Genomic DNA, 11,649 nt, shown 5'->3' with positions numbered 1-11,649 from the left:
GTTAATAATAATAAATATAATAATATGTTATTATATAATAATATTGACAGAATTATTTGTAGTCATATAATTATATATTTTTAATAACCGGAAATTAAAAATAAAGATATAAGAATTTATTTAGGATACTGATTTTGATAAACGTTAGCAAAAACTATTGAATTTACGAGATCGACAATTACGTATTATTCTATGTCAAATTACGCGTATAGCGTCCTTTTTTATGTATTTATATATATTCTTATAAGTCGTTAATACGTAATGTGCCCGTGTATTTATGAAGAAAATCGCGGGCACTAATCCTAATTATATCGAAAGTATAGGTAAACACTCCAAAAGCAATAGAACACAGCGTTCACATTGTACAAGACTTTGGAAAAGTCATTATACACATCGATTCAAGTAAAAATACCTACTTAATATTAAGTAATATCTAAAAAAGAGAGAACTAAGATTTGAACGCGTTACTGTAGAAGCTCAGAATATTGAAAATTAATGTATTCAGAGAAACATGTAATATTTGAGATTTTTTAGAAGCTTAAATGGTGTTTCCCCACTAGCTTGATTTAACACAATTTAGCTGCTTTTTAAATAATGTATAGATAAAGATTATGTTACTATTATGTTACGCTACTGAGTTTGATGAATCCTTATTAATCGCTATTGTTCGCTCAATATTTTGAATATCAGCAATAGTACTAAGTCAAATCGACGGTTTCGTCGAATCTGGGTTCTTAAAGTTTAAATGTAATACAATACTATGAAGCTACGGACTTTATCGTGTGTCTTCGCAAATGCGCCATTGCAATTTCCGATACAGTGTCTCAAAATGCATTATATTCCCGAGATTGGCACCTTATTTTCTCTTTGTAGAATGGAATGAAAATTTTTGATATTGTTAAAATATTGATGAGGGTAAAATTACTGTCTTTTGCGAGATTATATACGACTACACAAATCACAATTCCTGTTGCAAATAAAAGTAGAGAGTAAATAGTACAAGCGTTTCTTATGTGATAAATAATATTTGAAGTAATGTTTTAATAAAATAATAAAATGACATAGGCCAGCAGCCTATTACCGACAGTTAAGAGCACTATAAAGCATTTTTTATTGAAAGATCCGTTAAATAATAAAAAGATAGTCTACAATTATATCCATTTATTGTCAAGCTTAGAGATAAATATCTTACTCTTCGCTAGTGACGTTATCTATTATCAATTTTATCAAAAAAACAAAATGATATATTATTTACGAACAAATTTAATTTCAATGTTATTATTGAAATTACTAAAACGAAATATCATACTATCAAACTATTGCAAAATGTGGGTAAATTTTACGATTTAAAACATTAATAAACTGTATTTAATTTATACGGAAAGCAATTAAAAATATTGTTACGTTAATCTTCTAATTATTTAATTATTTGAAAGTATTAAAATAAATTGAACGTGCTGTGATATTTTATAATTCAATTACAATGAACTTTATTCTGAGATATATTCTATCTATTACGTCTATTTTATATAATACGCGCATTACGTCACGCATTATTCCAGTATATCCTAGAGCTTTGTCAGCGGGATCATTAGTATTACGCTCATGAAATTCTACAAAATTTTCGCGAATGATGTTAATAAAAACATATGTACAATTTGATTGACACCTGACATTGATTGTTTTGGGGAGGGAAGAAAACTAAATTCAATCAGGATTCATCAAACCTTCGTTACAGTACATACGGATAATTCCCTTAAAATGTTGCTATATATATCTTGCAGAAGAAACAAGAGAACACGTTATTCTAATTATAAGATAATGTTATAGCGTAAAATTTTTCTCGCGATTCAAATTCATAGTTAAACATTCCACTTTTCGCAATGATTTTCGCGTGTCGATCGTGCGTGATAAAATTATTCTTCATATATTGAACAATTAACATTCTGAAAAGGCGATGATTTCAGAAACGGCGGAGTAGCGCGATATTATTATAATCTGTAAAACACGAATTCCACAACGATTGATTCAATAAACTCATTGATTACAGATACATTAGTTTTGATCGATTCTGAAAAGATGATAACTGATAAATATAATTAAATATCTCTGGTAAACATCATTACAACATCGTGTAAAGAATTAGTTTACTATCTACATATTTTTATAGATAGACGTCCTTCTTATTCAAGTACAAATTGTACTAAATGTACTGTAAACTAAACTAAATGTACTGTACTTGTCACGAGATTTTTTTTCACGAAAAAAAGAAATCGAGTTCTTTAGTTTCTTCTTATGATGTTATTAAATGTTAATTTCAGAGGATCGGCTAAGAATTATCGTTCTGCAAAATCATCGCGTTCGACGAATACTACGCGAGTGTTCGTGTTACTTAAGTTAAAGTATATATTATCTGAATCATTAATCTTCTCGAGAGCTTCCGTTACTCCAAAGTTAATATATCTGAAATACTATGGCGTAGGCGGCTTCGCGCGACAGCCAAAAATGCATGAGAGCACGTGTGTTTGTGTGTTACCCGACTTGCTTCGCTCTTCCCTATTCACAAAGCAAAAGTATGTGCCGCTGTATATATGCCGTAACCGCACGTTTTTCCCGTTCCTCATCATCTTCGTCTTCTTCCTTTTCTTTTTACGTAAAAGATTTTTTTATTACACGTCGGAGACGTCGAACTGATCGAACAAAGTCTCCGGCGCTTGTTTTCCCATTCGCATTACAATTAATCGTTATATTTATCCTAAAACGCAATCCGCGCGTATTCACGTATTTAAAAAGAATAGAATAGTGAATTGATACAACGTATATACCACTGTTTTTTTCCGTTTTCTTTTTTCTTTGCTAGAATAGATTAGGAGACAATTACAGAATGATCTTTACGGACGAAGCAATGAAAATACCCATGCAATCTCAAATACTGTTGATAAAATTATGATTTTTCGCGTCACTTCTCACGTCGTATCCTGTAACTGTTAGGGTAATAAATTTCTTTTGCAAAGAAATCGCAATTTGTTTCTAATCCGAAGAATTTTCGTGCATTAGTGATCATCAAATTCGCCACGAAAGATTTTTCATTTATCGCGAAGGAAACATAGGTACTTTCATGCTGCAAAATACATTTCCACATTCGATATACTAGTTAAGAGATATTACGAATTGTACTAATTTTCTTTTGCTACGTGATACATCATAATATTAAAAGAGGAGCGAGTTAAAAATGATCATTATCATACTTGTTCGTTTTCCTTTTTATAAGATAGCACAAATTATAAGATTTTTCCAGATATTTTCATCGTTATTATCGGAGAAAAATCCGCCACTTCTCACCTATTCGTCTTTATTCCGATGATTTAAAATTAGGCCCAGAGCAGCCGGCAATGGATTTTAATACATCACGTCATTCGCTTGCCATGTGAAAACACATGCTTAATACGAAGAAATATACAAATACCAAAGAGATGCCGCCTCTTTTCTCATTGAGATAATTATAAACTATAGCGTAATTATCTACTTTATACAACATTTACTACACACATGTCTTTGATAAACTAATCTTTTACTTGTGTAATTCAGTTGTTGGAATCCCGAATTAACGCATAAATTAAAAATCTTCACTCTTTCAAATGGAAAATTTATTACGTTCTTAGTCATCGATTGTGCCATGTAACGAGATCAATTTACTACACTACAATATTCATAAAATATTTACGAATAATTAGGGCCCGAATATTCATGCGGAGAATCATTGCGCATCTTGTTTATTTTTGAGGTCGTGTGCAAGCCGAAATATCGTTATCTCACATTAGCAAACATTCGATTCACTCGTTTATTCAGCGGTTTTCCGTGCGCGCTCCATGATCATACACGAACGTCCGGGTCCTAATAATAATTTGTGTCATGAACTTACGTATCTTTCCGATCGTGTTCAATGTCGTTCACATTGGTAAATTGTTATCCTGCTTGAATCAATGCGACTATAATTACATTGTTTATCGCACATTATAGAAACTTAAAAAATATTTCATGAGATCTGCACACATGTACAATTTATATACGAAAAATTTAAGTATTTTTGCATCTTAATGAACAATTTTGAAAAACAAAATTATGAAATAATATACAATGCACGATATTGAATTCTGTAACACAATATTACAGAATATATTAATATATGCGTATATTAAATTATTACAAATTATGTATTCTTTAAAGAAAAGAATAAGCTGTGTATTAATTGCAAAATCCCATCGTCATATTTACAACACGTACATGAGAAAAATTATATCTACATGCCTAATATCTAGAAATTAACTATTGCTGCAGGAGATAAAATTAAAGAATAGATTATATACAGCAATATAAAAAAGTCTTCCTTATTTCGATAAAACTTTTAGCGAATCAGTGTATATCTGTGTAAAGTGTTGTAAATACAGATTGCACGTTTTAATCATTTGCATCAAATAAATTAATGAAAAATAAAAATTGCAAATGAGGTAAATCCAGAAATAGATATTTAACGTGCAAGTTATGTGCACGTACATTTGCACTGTAATCATGTATTCAAAATATTGCCTATTTTATATAATATTGTTAAAAACTGTCTAATAGATATTTTCTACGATAACTAAAATAATTAGAGCCTACATATTCTTTTTTTGGTAGCTGCGACTAAAGATAAGCAAGATATCATGCAAATAGAAATGCAGTGGTGGAAAGAACGCGAAGACGTTCGCGCGTGATTGTATATAAAAAAAAAAAATTCTCTTGTGTTCCTCGGTGGCAACTGAATTAACAAGTAGTAGATTGTGATACAGAGCACATATACATTAATCGGACCCAAATGGATACCTAAAGTGCGGGGCGAATGTTGAACTGATCTCACTTGATGTTATGACAGACGTGTGTGATGAACATCATTACATTATATCATACTTACAAATACACCCGCTACATTATTATCTATATATGTTTTCTTGTTCTCCTTATATAACATTACCATATTATATCAATATATACGTGGCCAATAAGAACAGATTTGTACTTGCATTGAAATTGTTTTAAGTCGATCACTTCAATCACTTCGCACAGCCCAGTATAGCATGTATTTCATATCTTTTTTTGTTTTCGTTTCATTTAAAAATACAATTTTTTTCTTTTTTCTCATTGTGTGGATGGCAGCATTCTTATCAAAAGGTTGGCTTGGAGAATGTTGTAATGACATTTAGGAAGGGGCGAAGGGAGATTCCCTTTAAGGTATGTCTCTCTCTCTCTCTCTCTCTCTCTCTCTCTCTCTCTCTCTCTCTCTCTCTCTCTCTAGTACACCACTACTAGTTTACTAATAAATGTGTAAATGTGTTCCAATTGTGTTAAATGTCGATATCACAGAGGCTTCTTGATCGGAATATCGTCGTTTTCATTTTCATTACTTTTTTGTAGGAAAATAGGTATCTACACATATTACGATGGTAAATAGAGAGATTACAATAATCTTTAGGCATGGGAGTAAGATAGTTCTTAAAAATGCAATACACTATACATGGGCTAGCTAAACGCATTACAACACGGCTCCCTTCACCTGGTCGTTAGAATTGTGTTCGTCGGTATCCCGTCGGTATCCCGTCGACAGCGATCGCTGTTGATTGAATGTGCGGCAATGTATGGAGTATTTGTGTGTAACATTCGCTATTATAGTAAGAGTAATGCGAGTGATATTGCTAGAGCCAGAAGTAGAGAAGAAGTGATGCAAATCCTTTTTTCCCCCCTTTTTATTTTCGTTATTAATTCTTCGTCTTCTTACGGTTACTTGGGCCTAGATCGCAGCGGCTGCTACCTGCGTGAGATCAAACCGTTGCTTGTTCCTACTGTCGGTGTCATCTCTAACTCCACTAACAGAGGAAAGTGATCTAAAATAAAAAACAAAATGTTAGTGCCATTCTTACCTTCATTAACGGAATGTGAGTAAAAATGAAACATAAAAAGTGAAACATAAAATGAAACTCACCCGATGGAACATGAGGATGAGGACATCCTACCACTTTATGCTCTTTAAACCATTCTGGGCTCAACGGACCCAAGAGGCCCAGTGGCACCATACTTTGTTTCGAATAGAAAATGTAATCTATTATGCCTTTAAATTCGAATCTGTAAGTGCAAAACAAACGCGTTAGATATTCGTGTGTATATACTATACACATATATAAAATATTGCACAAAGAAATAATAAGTGTATTTACGTGTAGTTGGTGTAGGGCATAATGTCCTCACTGTAGGCGGATGCAAGCTTGAAAGAATGCGTGAATTCGTTGGGTTTATCGCAGCCAGAGATCTTTTGTAAACACGATTTATATGCTAAATCCTTAAAATCACGATGATCGGCCGCCACGCGTCCGGATGTAAGAAACTCGATCACACCTGCGCCAATGATTTACTACTATTAGTTTCGTTTTTATCAGTTAACATACATACATTAGTATGATTATTACAATACATAACAAAATAGATAACTTAAAGAAAAATTTAAATGAGATCATTAATACGTGCGTTACCAGAATCAGGTAAAGAATTGAAGTCGCCACAAAGCAACAGTTGAACGTTGGAAGAGTCAGGCTTGTGGCCGGGTCTGAAAGACTGGCCAGCTTGGTCCAAAATGGAACGTAATTCATTGCTCAGCATCATCGTCTGTATTAGTTTTACATCGCAGAACTCGGGATCCCAATGAATGTGCGCCGTACAAACTAAAATTGGTTGTTGCACTTGTGCTGGGTCAGATGGAACACCTGCAAAAAAAAAAAAAAGATCTAGTGAGCGCATTCAGACAAATCATCGTATCATTTTCCAGGAGTTTTTCAAGTAGAAAGTTAAGAGGAAAAAGAACTGACAGGAAAATAAAAAAAAATAACGATTCCTTTGTATTTGGATAATTTTATTTGGATATATTGCAATAATATTTAGGATAACATTACAAAAATATATTATGCTATCAGCGTAATTTTATTACAGAATCTTATTGATATATCGAAAAATCAAATGTTTTTGATCTTGAATGTGATTTTGATATTGAATGATTATTAATTCTTATGACTATAGTGCTAAATTATTTAAGTGTTATGCAGCCAGATTATTTATTATTACAAATTTTTATACGTATGCTGAGAAATACATTTTTAATCAACTTAAAATAAGTCCTAGCTATTAAAATTAAAATTTTTAGTAAAGATATATATATATATATATACAAAAAAAATTGTATTTTTAAAAATGAAGAAATATCGACTTCGTAAATTATTTAGTGTTTAATAATACAGTATAATTAAATTAGGCTTGCAGTCTACATGCTAACAATATTTGACAAGGATAACACAAATTAATATCATAAACTTTATTTAGAAATAGTAACAAATGGCTTAAACTAATTTTAGCACTAAATATAATATATGCTCACATGTTACCCTTAAAATAAGCATATGTAGCAAAATATGCTTATTAATATATAAAATAATCTAGAAAATTATTAAGATGCGAGAAAACTAATTATATATTATTCTATAGCACTATCGACAATATAGATTATCGTGTTACTAAATGTGCAAAAAAATATAAATATTGTTTCATCGTATATAATCGTTGGCACCAATATGTGTGAAAACAAAAAATTCTTGTTTAAATCTGAGAAATTTGTTTGATCAAGGATAAAAATTATATACACATTCGATTCTTTTCTTAAAATATAATTATCAATGTAAATACGCCATAAAGAAGTAGACATGGATAAGCTATAAGAAGTTTCTGGTCTTCTTCTCCTGACATAGTGGAAAAAAGTCTAGAAGCAGAGAGTGATGCCCAAGCAACAGCCAGAATTGCGAGAATCAATCCCATCGGGCCTCGCAATGTAGTGAAGACACCAAAGCCTGCCAGAACAACTACTGGCAACAAGCAATATCCTAATACAGATGCAACAGATGACATGGTGATGTTACTGCTGCTACTCATTAGAGATTGTAGAATGTACATGAGTATACAGGAAGTCATGGCCAATCCATATACATAGCCAAAGTGCGCCTTTGAACCAGCTAACAGAAGAAATGCTGCAAGGACTAAGCAGAATGCCACAGGTCCTGCCAAATCTGAGTCTTGCAACAAATAACTTGCGTCGTCGATCTGTCCCTTCCTATGAAAGGGATTCAATACAGCCAAAGTTTTTTGTATTATCCGATCAGGATCGATACCAAGCTCTTCTAACAGAGGTGGCTCATCTTCTTCCTCTCCAAAACCAGTGGTGCCTGAAAGAATGTCAAGAATCTTCAAGGTTTCTCATACAACAGCTAATATCTCAATCCTCGAGTGGATGTCTTGATACATCAAATATAACGCTATTCGTTATTTCTAATCGTGCGATAACGAATTTTCATAAATGTCCTTTGAATTATATTCGGACGATTTCCGTGTCGTAAATTATCTACTTTCCAGTTTATGAATGTGCCACGTACGCGTTGATATCAATTCTGTCAGCTCGAGAATTAAGATGATTGCGGGCACGCCATTTCAATCTCTTTCTTTACCTTTCGCATAATCGTCTTGCGTGAACAAATCACCGCCGTAGGAACTCTGTGTAGGATCCAGGAAACTCTTTTGCCCGTACGAATAATCGCCGGGCATCTGCTCGTATGTTTGAAATTCAAATTGTTGGTTAGGTTGGCCAAAACCGGACGCATCAAAATTGAACTGGCCCTGTGATATTGGTGGCGGAGCCCAATAATTGTTATCCTGGCCGGTGTATCCGGACATCCTGACGTAATCGTACTTCTGCTTCTTCTTCAGTAAATTCTGTTTTTTCTGAACTCGAATGACTTGAAATAACACATCGATCAGTGTTGTGGTAGTTTCAGGTTAGGTTGTCAGACATCAGTAGTGATCCAATCATCCAACCAATAGCTATTACGAAATAGCATCGATATAACAGCACGTTTCTTTAGCGACGTTAGATAAGTAATAGTTTGCTTTTAAATAATTTGTGAAGAAATGTTTCTATAAAAAATATGCTATTAGTCTCTGTTTGAATAAATAAATACATGTATAATATATGACTACTTAAACAAGTTATTTCAGCATTTATAAATATAGGAACTTATCTGTTTCTATGTTTCTAATGTTTCTATATTTATATTAAACACATATTTTTACGTAAATTTGTATGACAGTTTTAATATGTATCAGTATCAGGTGCATCCAATTGAATTTGCTATAAGAATATATTTCTTTTACCGATATTTGATTAATCAATATTTTTCTGTCAAGTTGAAAAATAATTAATAATATTAATAATATTTTCTTCTTTTTTAAAAAATGTAATTTTTGAAATTATGTCACTTTGAAGCAAAGACAATTTCTTTTCTTTCTATAATCTATTTCTTTCTACAATCTGTTTCTTTTGCGTCTTTGTTTTCCTATTTATATTTTTTGTTCTTTTTTTGTTTCTTTTTACTTAGTTTTAGTTTTTTTCTTTTTTGTGATGATTTTTCATATATAGTTCAACAATAATTTAATTATGTATTAAAATATATAATTAAAAACTTCACACAAAAGAACTTCATATACGTGAAATTGCGGAAGCTCATCGTCTTTCACAGCTCGATTCACAATCTCTCCCTTCGTTATTAATTGCAAGGGTGATTAAGGTGAAACGAAGCGAGTATATGCTTCAATATCAAGTTATCAGTACACAATTAGAACATTCATCAGCGTTAAGAGAGTGTAAATCCCGAATCTTCCGTTCGAAGAGCCAGCTCGGCTCGGCTCTCAAGTCTGTAATAAAGTTCATAAATTAGCACCTCTGATACTTTCCCGTTGCGCAATTACAGCAGATTAATGCCGTATTTATTTTCCGGTATCGATAAATTCCCCCATCGCTTATCCAATTGGAAATCGTCGGACTACAAAACACTTTGCCGCAACAAGTATAGCGCATAGTGTTCCATAAACAAAGGAATGGGTTGATTTTTTTTCAAACACTTCTCTAAGTCTGTATTTAAAAAAAATGACAATGATGAATGATAAAGAACCTTTCAATACCGCGACACATAATTTCCGTTTTTTAAAAGCATGAATTTACGTGACTCTGAAAATAAGTTCTTCAAACGCGATAGAATCGAAGTAAAAAGCTCCACGATTTCAGGGATCCTGTAATTCCTGTATAGGATCATTCCTTCGCCCCCGAGCAGATTGATATCTCCCGATTCAACCTTTACGGTATATTAACTTACTCGTGACTTAAGTAATTCCTGGCACGTGGTAGGAAGTCAAGTTGTTTGCGATAAAGGAGATGCTAACGGTATGATCCTGAGATGGTCATTCGAAATTAACGCCTGAGTGCGTCCATTACCGGAAATCAGTATGTTAACCCGTGTTACTGACCTTCTCAATCGATTAATCATTTCGTGGAATGATTTCTCATCGCTTTCGATGATAGTTGGAAAAGAAAAGAATTTAATATTAAGCTAATTTATCCTTCAATTAGCATAATTATTCAACATGCGAGTAAAATTACCACGAATTTAAATATTAGAGAAGATGTATTAAAGGAAAATGTATAAAAGCAAAAAATAAATTTTTTTTTAATTAAAAAAAAAGATAGCTTTAAAGAATTAGAGAAGAGAATTAATTTATTTATTGTGTCAGATTAGGTCGGATAAATTACATATTTTATTTAGACAACATAACTATAGTAAAGAACACTTAGAATCAAACTTAGATTTTAAATAATATAATATTTTTTCAATGAATTGAATTTATCTGAATCAATCTGAGATACTAATCATTGATTATGTTTAAATGTCCGAACGTTTCGGCGCACAATCATATTTCAGATAAATTAAATTCATGAATCAAGAATATTATATTACTCGAAACAATTAACTTTGACCGATTCTAGGCGCTCTCTACTATATTTATGTTGTTACATAAACGGTATTTTATTTAAACTTTTCGCGATAATTTTTAACCTAGTCACGATATTTTATGGGAACTTTTTAATGCAACTTTCAAATTCCTCGAGCAATCGATTTTAATGCAAAAATCGTGATCGTCCCTGAGGATTGAACAACTCTTAAAGTTCTTCTTCATTGCTTTTCAAGTCCATAGCGATTCTCCTCTGGGATTATCGGATGTAAAAATCATTATTTAATACCCCCGTGTGAACTCTAAAGGGGGAGGGGATACAGTCTGTCCTCTCGAACACAATATCGTAAATCCACCGTTTAATTGTGCCCGCGAGGATCCGCTTTTACTATCAGAGGGCTTTATAGATTAACTCTACTTAAACCAGCTGTTTCGCCTTGCGTTTCTAATCTTTTGCACTACATTTTTTTCATAAGCAATATCTCTCAAGAATCACCTTGCTCTATAAGAAGACAGCGATTGTTCGTAGAAAAAGAAAATTACATTTTGGGATTAGAGTTTTGATTATATAATTAAAACTGTATTACATTTTATTGCTTATCTATTTAAATTTTTATTGCCTGTATAAAATAATAGATGAATATTGTTTAAATTGATTGCTTATAGAATGTTAACACTTTTTATATTGTAGCAATGTGATCAATGTTCAAGTGTTCTGCCTAATTATTTTGATAGTCGACA

At 32.2% G+C, this 11,649-nt stretch overlaps 2 protein-coding genes across 2 annotated transcripts in view; both read right to left on the bottom strand.

Annotated features, from left to right (window-relative positions):
* Window positions 1-4,682: 4,682 nt before the first annotated feature.
* LOC108690970 (CCR4-NOT transcription complex subunit 6-like) overlaps window positions 4,683-11,649 on the bottom strand; it is a 518,522-nt gene continuing 511,555 nt past the window's right edge. The window contains exons 7-10 of the mRNA XM_018198527.1: window positions 6,561-6,791; window positions 6,249-6,426; window positions 6,017-6,156; window positions 4,683-5,918 (exon numbers count right to left, since the gene is read on the bottom strand). Of these exons, the coding sequence (XP_018054016.1) occupies window positions 5,842-5,918; window positions 6,017-6,156; window positions 6,249-6,426; window positions 6,561-6,791 (626 nt within the window). The 3' untranslated portion in view covers window positions 4,683-5,841. The remainder of the gene's footprint in view (window positions 5,919-6,016; window positions 6,157-6,248; window positions 6,427-6,560; window positions 6,792-11,649) is intronic.
* On the bottom strand, window positions 7,379-8,905 carry LOC108690967 (protein YIPF7). The gene is made up of 2 exons (XM_018198525.1): window positions 8,574-8,905; window positions 7,379-8,294 (listed from the first exon to the last, which is right to left on the bottom strand). The coding sequence occupies exons 1-2, from the start codon at window positions 8,797-8,799 to the stop codon at window positions 7,735-7,737; spliced, it is 786 nt and encodes a 261-aa protein (XP_018054014.1). The 5' UTR covers window positions 8,800-8,905; the 3' UTR covers window positions 7,379-7,734.

This window comes from Atta colombica, unplaced genomic scaffold (assembly GCF_001594045.1).
Source record: "Atta colombica isolate Treedump-2 unplaced genomic scaffold, Acol1.0 scaffold38, whole genome shotgun sequence".
Taxonomy (NCBI): domain Eukaryota; kingdom Metazoa; phylum Arthropoda; class Insecta; order Hymenoptera; family Formicidae; genus Atta; species Atta colombica.
This window is presented reverse-complemented; position numbering and strand designations above follow the sequence as displayed.